Below are 19,437 nucleotides of genomic sequence, written 5' to 3'. Positions count from 1 at the left end.
GACCCATTGGCAAAAACAACACCACGTGCGAAGGCATTTGATCCTTTTCCGTCGTACCCGTGTGCACATTCAGTGGTGCTGCCAGCTAAAAAAGCGCTCTTCGCTCGAATGAATTTTGCATTGTTCACTTTAATCTCTTTGAAAATATCTCCAACCTTCGTATACTATTGCCGCTTTTTGTCGCATAACCTAAACTGTCAAACGTTCTCTATCAATCTCGAAACCTCTTTTCTGCTGCTCATGAATCTCTCAAAATACTAAAAATATGCTTTGCTGAAACTTCAACACCACATACTTGTCCTTTGCGTTTATTTTGGAGTGTTTTTGTATTCTTTTGATACAATTTGAAAAGAATATTCTATTCTTCTGAATTTATAGCAAAAGTTTCTTTTCGGAACTATTTGTCATAAAACTGTTTTTACCACATGATAAAATTTCCCAATTTCAATCGTTCCAAAACATTGTTTGTGATATGTTCATTTAATGTCCTGCAAGCATATTTTAAATCATTTTTTTTGATAAATTTATTGCTGAACACCTAAACTCTTAAACTCGAGAAAAACGGAGAATGTATATGGAAATTTCCCCTTTTTCTCAAGCTAGGGTGTTTAGGTAATGATGAAAGGTTTCGTCGCTCAACTTTGAACCTTAACTTATGGTGGATTCTCTCGGCTGTGAACTTTGCTCGACAAATATTTTCCATTTCGAAGATTTACCGAAATGGTTAAATTTGTAACACTTTAAAATATCAACATGATGGTTTAAGACATTTTGAATTTGTGCTCAAATAGTCTGTATAAGTGAGCTTTTTATAAATATTTCCTTTCCAATAAACCCACAATTTTAATTATCGATACTCCTTCAACAAATATCAATCTTTAACTGTTTTAAGTATTCTTTTCCCAAATGAAATGTTTATTTTATTTTATTTTCAGAGATTTAGGATTTGTTTGTAGTCTTTTGTTAGTTTTTTCTTTTAATTATATTACTTGTACTTTATCTGTTTCGATCATTCATGTCAACTGTAAATAATGTAAAAAATAATCAGCACATAAAGCTTTGCTATGTGGGACTTGTTGCACACACTTGCTCTACGACTGCTAAAATCTATGTAACCTCAAAAGATAAGGGTAATGATTGGATGATTGAATCCTAAAGTTCTAGGTAATTTGTTATGTGTAACGATAGAATGAACACCCGAAAACTATTTTTGGTCTTATTTTAGAACACAAAAGTCTAGTTCTAAAATTAAGCCAAAATCTTTGATATTGTACATCATATTTTTAACAGTATAATGAAACTTAGGTACGGTCACAAAGGGTTTAAGAATGCCCTTTCTATACAGCAATTCACCACGAAAACAGCTTGATTAAAAAAAAAGTTGTCCGATCGGGCTCAAATTTTTTCTTGGGGTTTCTTAGCCGAAATAATAAGACCTGTACTTTTTTGTTTGGCCATTAGGGTGACCTACGCTATGTTAGGGTGTTCCGCAAAATGGCAATTTTCGTCGATTTTCGCCAAAACCACTTAAAAAAACATATCTCCGCGCCATTTCATCCGATTTTAGCTGTCCTAGACGCAAAAGAAAGGTGAATAGTTCAGCTATTTGGAAAAAATAGTAAGAAGTTTCAAAAATCTTCCTTGACATTTGAAAAGGTTCTATGAAAACTTAAAATGCTGTTTCAAAGGTCTCGGGACCAAAGAGCCTATGCCTACAAATATTTTTTTCGGATTCCTCGGAAAATTTCACATAACATATCAAAAAATGGTGAAGATATGTTTTCAATACTCTGAGACACGATTTTTTGAAAATAAGAACTATTTTCGAATCATGCTGTTTCGTGGGGAATTGCTGTATATAGATAGGGGAACGGCATCTAATTCCAGCGTGCCTCTAATGTTGGCAGGTCAGAACTTTGACATTCAATTAAAGCTAATTAAAAGCGTTTTCAACTGAAATCGAGTGATAAATAACTCATTGAGAAGTGAGCAAGCAAGTTTCTATCAATTTTTTTGCAAAATTAATTGTTTAAATAGTGAAAATCAGTAAATTGGATGGAGTTAGGAGCGAGTGCTTAACCTGCCAAACATACGAGAATTTCCCCTAGTATCTTGTTTTTAATTTTTATTTCAAGTTGACCATAGTTGATCTATGATAAAATGTTGTCTTGATGATTTGATTTATTTTTGCATTAAATTTAAAACATATCTGAAATGGATTAAAAGCATATTTTGAAAATCAATGGAGGGCTTGTAGGATATTATTTACAAACCGACTGATTGGATTTTTTTCAATCGACCTTGTGTGGTAGTACAAAGCATCATTGCGCTGAACATTCCAACTCCCAAGCCCTCAAAACGTTGGAACGGTAATTTCAACTCGCTGGTTCTCGGTCATAACTCAACCATTCGGAACATTTTTTTCTCGTGATTTTTTAGGATGTCTAGATGATCCTAGAAATAGAATTTTTGCGATCAGTCTTAACTTTTTTGGGAGACTTGGGCGACCGAATAAGTTGGACATGGGTTGGGCGTTTAAGTGCTAAAAAAGAAGCTTTATCGTTTTTTTTTGTAATAAAACCAGTAATCTATGTGTAATTTTAAAGGCTTCTATTTCTACACTGCCATGCTCAAATAGATTAGGGAGAAAAATTTCCACAAAAAAAATGTTTCAATGTTTAAAAACTCTGATCAGTGTATAGTTTCACTTTGATGTTATTCTTGTAATTTTTATGTGACAATCTAGTAGACCAAAAATATTCTTCGACTGAAATCTATTCCTCTTCGTGGGCAATGCAAATTTCCCTGGTCATTGAGCGACATCGTTGTCGCAAGTTCTGCTCTTCGAACCCGTCGTCGAGTGATCCTTCGCTTAGACTGGCAAGATTCAAACCTTCTTGTTAGAAACCCCAAAAAATACACTTAGCTGGTCAAACAATGACTCCACCCATTATGTAGTCTTTGCCACATTTTCGTTTACATTTCGGCTTATGTTGTACTTTTATTGTTTTCACATCATCTGTACACACCGTTCGACGAAGCCCAAAAAAATCGAAACTTTTTATAACCCAAACCCTCCCCCCAACCCACTATCCCACCCCTCTCTTCTCTACCATTGGCATTTTTGGCAAAAGATTCAAGCCAGAAGCATGCCCGCCGAGGCGCCATCTGCATCGTGATCAACAACGACGGCGTGGTCAACGCGAACGACACCGACACGGACTTTGACGACCCGGACGGCCACCATAACGACGTCCAGGGAGGCGGCCGCCGCGTTGGTCCGGCCGGCCAGGGCGGATGTTGTTGTTCGCCGGGGTGTTGTCACCACGACGACGGTTCGGGTGCGGCCAACTGTCGCCATCACAAGTTCCGCAAGATCAAGTGCCTGTGGAACCACTTCAAGCGGTACGGGTTCCGACGGCGGCGCGGTTGTTCCGACACTGGTCAGCGACGCCGTAACGAACCGTGTGACGTCGGATGTGGCGTCGGTGGCCCCGAGGGAACCAGACTGACCGTTCCGTCCCAGCCTGGCGGTGGCGGCCCCGGTAGTCGTTGTAGCAGTGTTGGCTACGGGGAAGGTTAGTCGCCCACGAAAATTCTTCCAGTTTCTCTCTGCTTGCCGTTCACTTACGCTGCTTGTCGAACGCGCCGAACTTTTTCTAACTAACTTCCTCTTCTTGAAGCCTGCGCTTAGCGTTGCATCGTAGAACAAACCACTCAAATCGCTTAGCTCCGCTCTGATCTGATTTGCTGAGCGCGCTTTTTTTCTTCGTCGTCGACTCGTTGTCTCTTCTAGTGATCTGGTATATGTACTATACCTATTGGCGCATTCTCATTCCCCGCATCAAACTTTCCCTCATTACCAAATGTTTTATTGATGTTATTGGTGTATTGTGCAAAAAAAACAAATCAATGTTAGGGTAACAGTTATTTCGAAGAGATGACGAAGCGCCAAAGTGAATGTTTTTAGTGTGATGACTAACAAATGAAATTGGTCGATAGAATGGCTGGGATTTTTTCCATTTAGTTTCAACGGATTTTATTAGTTAAGAGACTTTTCCAGTAGTTGTGTGTACTAAATAGTTGCTTGCATGATTTATAACATAATTGTAATGCTAAGAAATATCACAAACGCTTAAAAACGCTCAATGTGTGTCCTTCGTGTGATGACTATGAATGATTTGGGTATGAAAGTTTGTTAAATGAAGCATAATATTTACGGCAACAAAAGTATATGATCTTGGTGGACTTGGTTTCCTATAAATTTACGGCTAGATTTCCTTAAAATTGTCACACCTTAGAGCTTAAATCACATACCAAACAAACTCACAAATTCAAATTTCATGGAAAAAGAATTCAGTACATTTTTTTGTTTCAAAGTTGGGAGTTTGATCTCTGGTACGAGCTGATTTATAGCCTGTAACTCGTCAGCAAGTTGGTAAAGAATAGGTTATGTTCCTGAAAGTTGTGTGCAATTAGGTCCTACAATTAAGCCTTAATTTGTGATATTATCGTTCAAAATGGCGCAGTGCGTGGCCGAATGGTTACGCTGTCCGCTTTGTAAGCGGATGATTCTGGGTTCGATTCCCATCTGCTCCAACCTTCCATCGGATGAGGAAGTAAAATGTCGGTCCCGGCTTTGGTTGTTGTTAGGCCGTTAAGGCATTCCAGGTGTAGGAGTCGTCTCCATGCCATAAGTACAAACAACACACCAAACCAAGCCTACTCCGGTGGAATCACTGGCGGCGGTTGGACTCGCAATCCAAAGGTCAACAGTTCAAACACTGGGGTGGAAGGTTCCTTGGAGTAGAAAGAGGTTTGGGTGCTCTCCCCATTCAAGCCTTCGGACTCCTAGGTTCGAGCAGAAACTTGCAATAGAGACCACAAAAGACCCGGGGGTCGTTAATGTGGATGGTTTGATTTTGATTTTTTGATCGTTCACAATGATAAAGCTAATTTTTCTGAGTACATTGACGCAAAATCAATTTAAATTCATTAACTACGCGGTCCTTCTTGACAGAACAGGTCAGAACAGAAAAGTGATCAGAAATGGTTTTAAATCGTGTTTTTTACCGTTGTACACAAAAAAATTACATAGGGTTTTAGGACCCTATGTAAATTCACTGTAGGGTATTCCTTTAGCGAAGTAATTAGTCCCGCATTTTTTGTTATGCTATAAGGGTGACTTATGTCATGAAACGGTAGTCCAAAATTTGCCATTTTCATCGATTTTCGCAAAACCACTTATAAAAAATCATAGCTCCTTGCCATTTCAACCTAATTTAGCTTTATGGACGCAAATGAAAGGTAATTGAATAAGTTTTTAGAAAAAAAAAAGAAACTAACTTAATCCACCTATGTGGTTGGAGCCTTCCTCGCTCCTTACGAACAACGGATGATATGATGGGTTTGAACACAAATATCATTTTGTTTTTTAGATTAAAAAACGGAATTAAAAAAGTTCAGAAATATCACTTAAGAGACAGTATTTGTAAATATTGCTCAGTTTGCTCTAGAGGTCGTATCGAGGTGCTCCGATTTGGATGAAACTTTCAGCGTTTGTTTGTCTATACATGAGATGAACTCATGCCAAATGTGAGCCCTCTACGACAAAGGGAAAAGGGGTAAAACGGGCTTTGAATTTTGAGGTCCAAAAAATCTAATAAATCTTAAAATTGCTTGGATGAAAAAGTCGAACCAATCCTGGATGTCTATGACACATTTTGAAGTGGTTCAAAAGACCTTTCGAATGCATCTAAGATTGTTGGAATTGATGAAGTTTTACGGAAATGCGAGCAATTTTAAGATTTTTTTAAATGTTTTTTCGACCTCAAACTTCAAAGCCCGTTTTACCCAACTTCCCTTTGTCGTAGAGGGCTCATATTTGGCATGAGTTCATCTTATGTATAGACAAACAAACGCTGAAAGTTTCTTCCAAATCGGAGCACCTCGATACGACCTGTTACACATTGGTGAAAAACTCGCTGGTCATATTTCGAGACATAGTTGCGAGATATTCAATGGAAAGGTCTTTTGATAACCTAACCACTTCCGGGCATAGTTTACATACAAATAAGTGAGATCCGGCTTCAAAAAAGTGCATTAATATCACATTGGTGGTTATAACTCGAGAAAGGGTTGCCAGATCGTCAAAGTCGTTGGAAAAGTCTTAGGATAACCTAGCCAATGATGGGTCGGATGATGCATCCGGAAATTGTTTACATACATTTAAGTGAGATCCAGATATATAAGAAAACACATTTTATACATAACTTTAAAACTACTTATCAAAACTTCAAACAATTCAATAACGATAAATGAGACCCTGCTATATACCGTTAACGAAGCTTAACTATATAACGCGTTAACGAAGCTTGGGTTTGAAAATGTGTTAAAACAAATTATTTGATTTATGTTTGTTAAATTTGCAAAATAATAACAAAAACTACCTTAATCCACCTATGTGGTTGATGCCTTCCTCTTTTTTTACCAACAATGGGTAATATGAGTGGTTTGGACACATATTTCAGCTATTTTTTTGAATCCAGAAAAAAAACGTACACACATATAACTTAAGTAATCATAACTCGAGACAAGGTTGCCAGATCTTCAATGTTTTGGACTCGTTGGAAAAGTTTTTTGATTATCCAACCAACGATGGGTCGGGTGGTGGATCCGGACATAGTTTACATACATTTAAGTGGGATCCGGCTTCAAAAAAGTGCACCAATATCACTTAAGTGGACATATCTCGAGACATGGTTGCCAGATCTTCAATGTTTTGGACTCGTTGGAAAGGTTTTTCGATTACCTAACCAACGATTGGTCGGATGGTGGATCCGGACATAGTTTACATACATTTAAGTGAGATCCGGCTTCAAAAAAGAGCATCAATATCACTTAAGTGGCCATATCTCGAGACAGGGTTGCCAGATCTTCAATGTTTTGGACTCGTTGGAAAGGTTTTTCGATTACCTAACCAACGATGGGTCGGATGGTGGATCCGGACATAGTTTACATACATTTAAGTGAGATCCGGCTTCGAAAAAGTACATCAATATCACTTAAGTGGACATATCTCGAGACATGGTTGCCAGATCTTCAATGTTTTGGACTCGTTGGAAAGGTTTTTCGATTACCTAACCAACGATGGGTCGGATGGTGGATCCGGACATAGTTTACATACATTTAAGTGAGATCCGGCTTCGAAAAAGTACATCAATATCACTTAAGTGGACATATCTCGAGACATGGTTGCCAGATCTTCAATGTTTTGGACTCGTTGGAAAGGTTTTTCGATTACCTAACCAACGATTGGTCGGATGGTGGATCCGGACATAGTTTACATACATTTAAGTGAGATCCGGCTTCAAAAAAGAGCATCAATATCACTTAAGTGGCCATATCTCGAGACAGGGTTGCCAGATCTTCGGTGTTTTGGATTCGTTGGAAAGGTTTTTCGATTACCTAACCAACGATGGGTCGGGTGGTGGATCCAGACATAGTTTACATACATTTAAGTGAGATCCGGCTTCAAAAAAGTGCATCAATACCACTTCAGAGGACATATTTCGAGACAGGGTTGCCAGATCTTCAATGTTTTGGATTCGTTGGAAAGGTCTCTCGATTACCTAACCAACGATGGGTCGGATGATGGATCCGGACTTCGTTTACATACATTTAAGTGAGATTCAGCTTCAAAAAAGTACATAAATATCACTTAAGTGGTCGTAACTCGGGACAGGGTTGCCAGATCTTCAATGTTTTGGACTCGTTGGAAAGGTCTTTTGATTACCTAACCAACGATGGGTTAGATGATGGATCCGGACATAGTTTTCATGCATATAAGTGAGATCCGGATAAATGTGAAAACACATTTTTATATATAACTTTTGAACTACTTATCGAAACTTCAAACAATTCAATAGCGATGTATGGGACCCTAAACCAAGTCGAATGCAACCGGTTTGATCAAAATCGGTCCAGCCAATGCTGAGAAAACTTGGCAAGAATTTTGAACACATACATACATACACACACACACACATACACACACACAGACATTTGTTCAGTTTTCGATTCTGAGTCGATAGGTATACATGAATATAGGTCTACGAGCTGTATTTCAAAAGTTCATTTTTCGAGCAGGATTATAGCCTTACCTCAGTGAGGAAGGCAAAATATATTTCTATCTTTTTCTACATCAACTTTTATGTTGGAAAACATTTAGATCAATGATACAATCAAAATCAAACCATCCACATTAACGACCCCCGGGTCTTTTGTGGTCTCTATTGCAAGTTTCTGCTCGAACCTAGGAATCCGAAATCCGAATGGGGAGGGCACCCAAACCTCTTTCTACTCCAAGGAATCTTCCACCCCAGGGTTCGAACTGAAGACTTTTGGATTGCGAGTTTAACCGCCACCAGCGATTCCACCGGAGCAGGCTTGGTTTGGTGTACTATTTGTTTTTATAGCAGGCAGACAACTCCTACACCTGGAATGGCTGACAGGCCTAACAACAACCAATGCCGGAACCGACGTTTTACTTCCCCATTCGATGGAAGGTGTCACAAGTATTCACTAAACGATAAATCATGGATCTCATGTACAATTGAGATTTCGCGTTCGGTTCCTTTCCCCACGAAGATTCCACTTTTGTGGCATCATATTTTATCAAACACCAAACTTTATCCGCCCAAATTAGCAGTGCAGCTGAATGAACACGAAGCTTAGAACCCCATTTTTGGTCTCCTCCTCTCCAAAAACACGATGGCAACCGCAGCAATAGAGTGGTTCAACGCGGCGGGAATTTGCATTTGGCTGGTTTTGCATAATGAATTTACTAGGTTGTTTTGCCGAAAATTTCTGGGAGGCGGAAGTTGGGATGGGAGGAAGGTGGGTTAAAGTGCACTTGCGAAAGGCTGCACTGCGAATTGGGTTGGTGACAGTTGGCCGTAATGAATTGGTTCAATTAGATGCGCTGATGCGAGCGTATGTGTGCGTTTTAATGTATAACTTAAATTAGGGAAAAGCACCCACTAATTACTTTTTGATTAAATGTACTCTGATGAAATTAAATTTAATATATTATCAAAATGAATTAATTTCAATTGAATAATGACCACAGCACCACCTCGATGAAACTAAAATCAAAAAAGTGTGTGTTTTTTTCAATTTGAACTCAATCATTTCTTACATTTATAGTGCAAGCTAGGAGTATTCTAATGAATAATAAAGTTAATGTGTAGTGAGTGTAAACACAACAGTGAAGTCTAACAGAAAATTGATTTCTGCTCAATAACAACCAAAGAACAACTTTATGCAGCGCTTGAGGAACTTTTGCCCACACGTGTGCAATGAATAGAAGTTTTCTTCTTGGGTAAAATGTTAAAGCAGGAGAAGTTTTCTTAACAGAGTTTGAACGTGGTAAAAAGTCTGTTTAAATTAAAGAAGTTTTTATCAAATAATTATCGCCTTTATTAAATTTGTTTATTTCGTGTGAATTTTGCAATATTACCCCAAACAGAAAGGTAAACATTGCAGACAACTAAAACTAAGCGTAATTGAACAAGTTTTAAAAGTTTCACATTTCTCTTTTGACGGTGTTAGGGATATACATGCCATGAAAAGGAAAACATAAAAGTACCGTCAGTGGGGGTGACTATGGTTCAAAAAACACCTCTCGTAATTTCTTAGTAACAAAAACATTTGTAATAAAATCGACAAACTTTTGTCCTAGATTTGTTCTTAGATAGTTGACTAACATTTTCCCAAAATATAGTGGATTTTGATGAACACTTCCTTAAATGCCAATAGTTTGAAAATTGACCAAATCTCACCCCTTAGAGGGGATATTGGGTCAAATGAAACTAAAATGATGCTCAAATACAACGATATGGTAAAAACAAGTCATCCAACAGTGTTTCTTGTTCGAGGGAATTGTATTGACACGCTACAATGTTTGAAGTGGAAATTTTCAGGCATTTGGGTAGTTTTCGAGCAATTCTAACAAAAATATTAGAAAAATGATTTTAAGAAAGGTCATTTTTAGCCAAAAACGAACCTCATCTTTGAAAAGCCTGCCAAAATAACAGGATTTGTTCTAGGGACGAGATTTGTTCAGCGAAATCTTTTTAAGATGTCCTCTACACTACCCTTTTAACAGAATTTAGTTTCATTGAAAAGAGCCTGAAAAATGGTAAAATTCGTAAAAAACCACTTTGACCCAATCTCACCCCCTCTGACGGTACGTGATTTTGTTATGATGTAGAAACTCTTTGAAAAACTCGCAATCTTTCAATATTGTTAGATGCCTAACTGAAAGTTGATTATACTAAGACATAAAAACATTCTCCAGCTATTGGATCAACATATATGAATAATAAAATCTAAATTATCAGCAGAAATTTAAGGCTCTTAAAAAAATTAAACATCAACCCAGGGTGACGGCGTTCCTTCCGCTTGTCAAGTAACAAAAAACAGCTCTCAACATGCTTGGCTTAGTCGTTTAACAACCGCTGCTGAGGTCTGGGTCCGGGTCCGGTGCCATGTCTTGTTCAATCTTTTTCCGGTCTACAATTTCACCACCACCACCGTTGCTCGCTTGCTGTCTTCCTTTTTCGTGTTTTGTACTTTTTTACCTACTTTTTTATCCTCTTGTTTGGAAATTTTACACCGTTTGTGAATAAAAGTGTCACCTCCATCATTTATGTAGGTATGGTTTTTTCCCACCGGAAAAAGCTTATGCTTTCATTCTGAATGCAGCTCATGCTGGGTAGAATTTGCTCTAACAACTTATGCAATTCAAGGAGGGGATTGAACTGAGGCAAGCGCATTTGACCGTTCTTCATTTGGAGTGACATTAATTTTCGAATTTGTATGCATGATGCAAAGAAATAAAAATGTTTTTGGCTTAGTTTTTGTTGAAATATTTAGATGGGTTTTAAATTGTTTTTTTTTTTTTTAGAAATTTAAAAAGGTTTGCTCCACAGAAAAATAATCATGGTAATATTACATCTGGGAAGGGGTACATCTTTTATGTCAGAAAAAAGGTGTAATTTTACCTCTGGAAATGTGTAATTTTACCACTTTTCTGGTGTAATGCCACTTTTTCAGTCTAAATTGAGGTAAAATTACATCATAAAAGAGATAATATTCAACCTTCCAAAATTACAGCTTCCAAATTTACATATTTTTTTATTGTGTCGTTTGCGAACTTTTTTGTTAAACTAATTTTGGAGACATTTTTTTATATCAGGTAGTTCAAAAAATGCAAGGCATTTCGTCTAATAGTAATTTACAATATTTGACATTATATAAAGAATTCACAAAAAATACAAAAAAAAATATGAGTTCAATTAAAATACATGAATATAGAATGTGACGTAACACAACTTTGTTTTCTGAATAAATTGAAGACAAGAAAAAGAAAAATACAATTTCTTCACTTTTAGGAATATGATATTCGAGTTAATTTGGTTTTGCATTAAATGATTGCAACATGTTAAATCAAAATATGTTGATCTTTTGTTACTTGCTTATTGCTTATGAATGCATGTAGCTGTTTTGATTCTACTAGTTTGGTTTGTATTTTGCATCGAAAGAATAAAAAGACGGATACTGTTTTGCCTCATAATTGTAAATCGCTTACAACATGTCTACGATTTTGAAAATAACAAAAAAAATATTAAATAAATGTACGTAACTTCACTAAAACTCCATTTCGACATTTGCCGCTGACCAACAAAAGAAGTCTGGCAAACAAACTCCACAAAAAATGGTACACTTAATTAACTCTTACTTTTCTTTTACTTTTTCCTCCCTTTCTGTCTCCTTCTCTCTTTCTCCCACGCCGCAAATCCTGGTGGGAAAAACAACGGAAAAATTTAATTAAACGTCCGACGCGCAACATTTGGTGCTGATTGTGCGTGTACTCGCTGCCGATGATGATGATGACAATGGTGGCGGTGTTGGTGTCGATGACAAACGTTGCAACTTTTTTTGTTTCGTTCCGGGAACCTCAGGTGGCACATCGACCCGGCAGTCCAAGGGCTGGAGGGCGGAACACAAAGCGGCCCGAACCCTCGGCATCATCATGGGCGTCTTCCTGCTTTGTTGGTTGCCCTTTTTTCTGTGGTAAGTTTGTTGTTTGTTTGTTTGTTTGTTTGCTTGTTTTTCTGCGAAACTTTTTTCTGCGGTTTTTTAGGTTTGCATGCACTGTGTGGTTAACAAGGGAGCTGGTTGAAACGTAATTGAAATAATTATTTTTAGTTTTATTAAAAGCTAATTGCTAAATCAAACTTTATCTGAATAGCAGTCATTGATATGAAGGTTCAATTTTAAAATTTTTATCTCAGCTTTCAGAACGTTGAAGCACATAGTCTAGTGTTTACAATTATTTGTTCTCGCGTTTTTTTTAAGGTGAGACCTTAAAAAAACACTCTGCTCCCTATAGTATTGCATTACTAAGGCGAAACGCTCAAACATGCTAATCCTAATTCCATTCAACTTGCTGTTTTCCACTAACTTAACAAATTATTTGCAAAACTTCAGATGGAAACTTGCTTGCTCACTTTCTACTGAGGTATTTATATCGCACGACGATTTTGTGCCCAATTGAGTTAAGAATTTCACTTTCTGCAGCTTTCAATGCCTATCCTACACAGATCCCCAAGAAAAACCCCCAAAAATCTGAATTTAATCAGATAAAGTTTTGTCACAAGTTCATATTCGACTACTGTATACATTTTTGATTGTAGCTTGGAGATTAGGCAACCAACATTTTTGGACAAGAGTCAGGTTTCAATCGATGTAATGTTACAACAAAATTGATGCTCCAGTTATGTGCATCAGATTAATCTTGAAATGTTTTAGTGTGCCTCGAGGTGTTGCATACATGTAAAAAATTACAAAATTTCATATTTCAGAAAATTCGAATCCTCTAAAAAGATGATTTCCAATCACTCCTGAAAGTTTCATGAAGATATTACATGATTAAACTAAGGTAGAGACGATTTTAAGCTCAACATTTTGCCGTGCTCAAAGCGGACTGTCAAACCTTCTGAGCGTTTTTCTCGAAACACCGAGTTGATTTACGGGTGCCACGACATTTCGAGATGGGATAAACCAAATTGGCTAAAATTTTCTGGAAAGTTGTAGATTACAATTACAAAAAAAATTACAACAAAAAATTAAAAAAAAACGTCCTGAAAAAAATAAAAAAAATACCTAAATACCTGAGCTATAGGGTATGACCGACGTTGTGTTTTTGTCAAAGTCGTAATTTTTTGAAAAATAGAGTTTTTCGGAAAGTATTTAAAATTTACACAACAATTATAAGTTTTTAAAATGTATAATTTAATTCAAAATCGAAACGAACTATTGTAAAAATTTGATAAATTGCATCGTTTTTCCAGTTATAGCTATAGTTTGAAGTAAAGTTGCATGAATTTTGGGATCCTCAGAAAGAATGAGTGCGGTTCACCTTTCATTAATATTGCTTGCAATTTTTGGATTGCATTTAGCCACGTCTTTTTGATAAATTCTAAGTGTTTCTGGGGCTCCAAAGTTCATGCTTCTCCTTGAGTTGAGCCTACGCTATCACTTTTGTCGTTTTTTCTAGATCAGTGATGTTCGTCATTATTTTTTTAACCCTCTACTACTTAAAATGACCTCCTAAAAGAGGGAAAAATAAAAAAATCTGAAAAAAATGGGCAGTAGAGGGTTTAGAGACTGCATTAAGGCCGTGAAAGGTACCATTCCCAAACGAATCGATCGATTTACACAGATCCGGGACCGTGGTGTAGGGGTAAGCGTGGTTGCCTCTCACCCAGTCGGCTTGGGTTCGATCCCAGACGGTAACGCACTATGGGGTTTCAGGCGGCCATAAATCGAAAAACCGACATACTCTAATTATTTTTTTGGTATTTTTTTTCGAAAATAGACATTCTAACTAAGAAAAATCCGGAGTTTGAAAGTTGTAGGTTCAAAATTCACAAAATTCAAAGGCGAAATGGTAAGAAAAAACATGTTTTTTGACAAAAAAATTATTATTTTCATAGTTGTACTGTGTAGCTGTTTATGTATTTTTTCCTGCATCATTATATATATATTCAGAAAGGTAATTGATTTAACTTTTCAATAATATTTTACAAAACACACCTTTACAGGCTAAAAAAAATAAAAAAAATAAAAAAAGATGGATTTTTATTCAAAATTTAGTTTTTTTTCAACTTTGTTAATGGAGTACTTTTTTGTGTGCATTTGTGCGATCTGAAAATTTTGCAGCTTAAAATTTGAACCATGTCCTAACTTGTCTCCAAATTTCAAAGTGCACTTATGTGCACTTTTTGAGTTATGCCATTTTGAACATTTTGATTCATGCAAGGAAATTAATGATTTCGCGTATACGCTCGGTTAAAATCACATTATTTACCTGCGGAGGCAGAAATGACGTACCTGTTATGTATGTTTTAAAATAGATTTGATATTCATGACTTTGTTGGTACTTAGGTACGTTTAATAAAATTAGAAATTCCTATTCTAAGTATTTTACAGAAACGATTCGTCGAATATCCATATCAGTTCGTTGTTGTGTTCTTTTGAAAGTATGGATAATAATACCGTAGTGTCCCTGTACGATATAACGAAGCACTATTCTGAAAACGTGAGAACTGCTTTCGAGTATATTTGTAAGAATTACAACATTGCAGAACCATCACATGATCAACTCAGGGAAAAACCACAGAGGAAAAACTACGCATGTTGTTCTGTAGCTTCAAAACGAGGTATACAAAAGCCCATAGAAGAAGTTCATATTTTAATTAATCTAACGACAGTCGGTTACATAGTGATTTTGATTTAGAAGAATTTATCGTGGAAAACGTGAATTTTGCAAGTGGATCAACCAAAAACGTGGAGGAGAATCCATACAATGTTTCATAAAATAAACCGTCTAAAATTCTAAAACACCGCAAAAATCAAATTTTAATTGGAGGAGGGGGGTCTTCAAAGAGAGGTGGATTTTAACTCAAGAAAAAGGGAGGGAGATTGAACGTAAATCTGAAACTTTAACATAGCATAAACCGCCATTCCGTGCATCAAATAGACAGAGCAAGAATGTTAAAATTCACCACTTTAATGCATGTGGCCTCAAATATATGAAAAAATCGAAAATTAAACTTTTTTTTGGAAAAATATCAAATTTTATTTGTTTTCATTATACTAAGTACAAACAACACAAAAAAGTCACAGAAAAGCAAAAAAATATTTTTGGCCGCTCGCTTATATGGAAATACCCCATAGTGTAACGGTGGCATTTTTCGAGACGAGATTTGTCTGACCACGCCTTCCGTCGGATGGGGAATTAAATGTTGGCCCCGGTCTTCTAACCTAGAAGGTTAGGTCGATAGCTCAATCCAGGTGTAGGAGTCGTCTCCCTGAGTCCTGCCTCGGTGGAGTCGCTGGTAGGCAGTTGGACTCACAATCCAAAGGTCGGCAGTTTGAATCCCGGGGTGGATGGAAGCTTAGGTGTAAAAAGAGGTTTGCAATTGCCTCAACAATCAAGCCTTCGGACACTTAGTTTCGAGTAGGAATCTCGCAATCGAGAACGCCAGGGCGAATAATTTAGAGCGAATAATTTGATTTTGATTTTTTTGATGTACACAGACAGCAGCAGGCTTGGCCGAAAGGTTAAGCTATCCGTTTAGCAAGAGGAAGAGCATGGGTTCGATTCCCATCTGCTCCAACCATCCATCGGATGGGGAAGTAAAATGTCGGCCCAGGCTGCTAGGCCGTTAAATCATTCCAAGTGTAGGAGTCGTCTCCACGCTATAAGTACAAACGACACACCAAACCCAAGCCTGCTCCGGTGGAATCGCAGGCGGTGGTTGGACTCGCAATATAAAGGTCGTCAGTTCGAACCTTGCACAGTAAAAAGATTCTGTGTAAAATCGCATGCAAAAACATGCACATCACCTTTGTGAGCAAAAGCATGTAATATTGTATGAGAAAACGTGTACACCTAAAGCATGTACCGAAGAAAAAAAATCAGGTCTGCTTACCCCAAAAATAGCATCAATCCAGCGAGAGTTATGTTCAGATAACCAAGCCCGCGCCCATCCCACTCGGCTATCTAGCCGCTGTGAACAGCGTTCGGATCAAAGCCAATGTAACAGTAGGTTTTCCGTACGTGGTATACCTTGTTAACTGCATACGATGTATGCGAAACCTACAGCTACATCGGTGAAGATCCAACAATATATATGGCGGATGAAGAATGAAAAGAATAAACTCATATATGATATACGAGCTTGACATTTCAGTCAAGTAGGTTTCCCGGCTTACATATTTCAGAGTTGTTGTTGAATATTGCAAATAAAGTTTATTACACGCATTGTAGGTTTTTATCTCACTGTAAAAAGTTATTCACTAAATGCTTTTAAATCCTTACAAGTGTAATTTTTGTAGGTATTAAATAGGTGGTGAAATATTATCGCAAAGTTATGTTATTTTACCTTAACTGCCTATGTTCACATAAATGTCCTATATGCACAAACAACAAGTCGAAAAAAACGCGGTTGAAGTTTGTCCCACAAATAAGGCGTCATCCATAAAGTACGTACGCTCTTAGGGGGAGGGGGTTAACGAAGGTGTGACAAGATGTAACGAAGGGGGGAGGGGGGGGGGTTTGCGTGATTGTGATGTCACGCTAGGTTTTTTAATGATTGCATAATATTAACTGGCAATGTACACAATTAAATTAAATCCTCTTTTCTAAAATTATTTGCTTACTAATAATTAGAAGCACCGTCATAAGGGGTGACATTGGGTCTAGGGGTGAGATTGGGCCATACAAATTTCTGCATTTTTGTATGACCCAAACTCACCCCCCAGACCCAATGTCACCCCTGATGACGGTATCACATTTTAATTTATTTTAGTCACATTTTTTCAGCTGGAACTTCAATATTTTGCAAATTCTTGATTGATAAAAATAAATGCTTTTGAAAGCAGGGTGTTCATAAGAAAACTGCTATAAATGGTTTGAACTTATTAGATACAAAGCTGTGAAAAACAGTTTTCAAGATTTTTTTATACTCGAATTTTATACCAGGTCTTCTAATTTTTAAAAGATACAAAACTGTTTTTTATATCGCAATGTTTATTCTAAAAAATGAATAATTAGAATCATTTAACCAATTTTTTTCATATTAAAATTGCTAAAAATACCAAAAATTATGAGAGTTTAAAAATATAAAAAGTCCCATCGAAAACAAAGGGGGAGGGTCTGGCAAAATGTGGCGTACTTTTTGAGGGTGACCTTGTGTGACAAAATGTGACTTAGGGGGGAGGGGGGTTAATTTTGGCCGATTTTTGCGTGACATACTTTATGGATGACGCCTAAGGTTACGTGTTAAATTTTCGCGAAAAAACTGGATTACCGCTTGATTTTTAGAACAAAGTACTGGATGATGTAGAGCAATTCTCTACGAAATCAGTCTTTTTCTTTAGTTTTAATTTTTGTATTTTTTAATCCGGCTGAAACTTTTTTGGTGCCTTCGGTATGCCCAAAGAAGCCATTTTGCATCATTAGTTTGTCCAAATTTGGCAGCTGCCCATACCAAAAAGATGTATGAATATTAAAAAATCTGTATCTTTTGAAGGAATTTCTTGATCGATTTCGTGTCTTGGGCAAAGTTGTAGGTATGGATACGGACTACACTGGAAAAAAGATACAAAGTAAAAAAAGGTGATTTTTCATTTAACTTTTTGTCACAAAAACTTGTTTTGCAAAGAAACACTATTTTTATTTTTTATTATTTTTTGATATGTTTTAGAGGACATCAAATGCCAACTTTTGAGAAATTTTCAGGTAGTGCAAAAAATCTTTGACCGATTTATGAAATTTTAAATCAATACTGACTTTTTCAAAAAATTGAAATATTGGCCGCAAAAAATGTTCAACTTCATTTTTCGATGTAAACTCAAATTTGCAATCAAAAAGTACAGTAGTGAAATTTTGATCTAATGTACCGTTCTCAAGTTTTATCCATTTTGAGGTAACGTTTTTGAAAATAGTCGCAGTTTTTCATTTTTTTAGTAAGTGCACATGTTTGCCCACGTAAAAAAAATATTTTTGAAAAGCAGAGCAAATTCTCTATATTTTGCATTTCCGAATTTTGTTGATACGACCCTTAGTTGCTGAGATATTGCCATGCAAAGGTTTGAAAACAGGAAAATTTATGTTTTCTAAGTCTCACCAAAACAACCCACCATTTTCTAATTTCGATATCTTAGCAACTAATGGTCCGATTTAGAATGTTAAAATATTAAACATTCCGATCTCTAAAAAAAAAATGTTTTCAGAATTTTTAAACCAAGACTGACGTTTTAAAAGGGCGTAATATTGAATGTTTGGTCATTTTAATATGTTAGTCTTGATTTAATTTTTTTGAATGTTTCATATTTTAACATTTTAAATCAAATTATAAGTCGCTGAGATATCGACGTTAGAAAATTGTGGGTTTTTTTGGTAATACTTATAAATTATCAATTTTCTTTTTTTTTAAACCTTTGCATGGCAGTATCTCAGCAACAAAGGGTCGTATCAACAAAGTTCCAAAAAGCAAAGTATAGAGAATTTTCGCAGCTTTTCAAAAATATTTTTTTCAAAAGTGGACAAACATGTGCACTAATTTAAAAAAATTAAAAACTGCGACTATTTTCAAAAAAGTCACCTGAAAGTGGATTTGACTTGAAAACGGTGCACTTCTTCAAAATTTCACCAAAGAACTTTTTGATTGCAAATTTGATTTTACATCGAAAAATTAAGTTGAAACATAAAATTCACAACTCGGTCAAAGATTTTTTGCAGTTGTTATTTAATGTCCCCTAAACATATCACAAAATGAAAAATAAAAATTGTGTTTTTTTTGCAAATCAAGCTTTAGTGACGAAAAGTTAAATAAAAACCATAACTCCAACTTTTCCGAAGACTCCAAATCGATCAAAAAATTCCTTAAAAAGATACAGATTTTTGAATTTTCATGCATCATTTTTGTATGGACAGCTGCCAAATTTGTATGGAAAATTATATGGACAAACTTATGATGCAAAATGGCTTCTTTGGGCATACCGAAGGCACCAAAAAAGTTTCAACCGGATTAAAAAATACAAAAAAAGAATGACCGAAATCTGAGAGAACTGCTCTGTAGGCTGTTATCAAAGGGCTCACGATCTAACTTAAAAGCGATGAATATGCTTATGGGACATTTATGCGATCGGGGGCAGTAAATCAATGTGGAAAACGTGCAATTACATAAAACAATTAATACTTTTTCTGACACAAAATCTGTTTACGTTCATATATCTCGGATTAGTTTTCAAAAAGACCTAAAAGCCAATGGTAAACAAAGCCTTTTTTGCATCGGTATT

At 36.4% G+C, this 19,437-nt stretch overlaps 1 protein-coding gene across 10 annotated transcripts in view; it reads left to right on the top strand.

The window, feature by feature from the left end:
- Positions 1-19,437, top strand: part of LOC6047689 — a 228,695-nt gene that overhangs the window by 205,434 nt on the left and 3,824 nt on the right. For 9 of the 10 annotated variants that reach the window (XM_038254423.1, XM_038254465.1, XM_038254471.1 and 6 more), the window contains 2 exons: positions 3,135-3,578; positions 12,027-12,138. In XM_038254423.1, the coding sequence (XP_038110351.1) occupies positions 3,135-3,578; positions 12,027-12,138 (556 nt within the window). The remainder of the gene's footprint in view (positions 1-3,134; positions 3,579-12,026; positions 12,139-19,437) is intronic. The other variant, XM_038254492.1, reaches the window with a different exon arrangement.

The sequence above is a fragment of the Culex quinquefasciatus genome, chromosome 1, assembly GCF_015732765.1.
Source record: "Culex quinquefasciatus strain JHB chromosome 1, VPISU_Cqui_1.0_pri_paternal, whole genome shotgun sequence".
Lineage (NCBI taxonomy): Eukaryota > Metazoa > Arthropoda > Insecta > Diptera > Culicidae > Culex > Culex quinquefasciatus.
The sequence above is the reverse complement of the archived record's forward strand: the minus strand, read 5'-3'. Positions and strand labels throughout refer to the sequence as shown.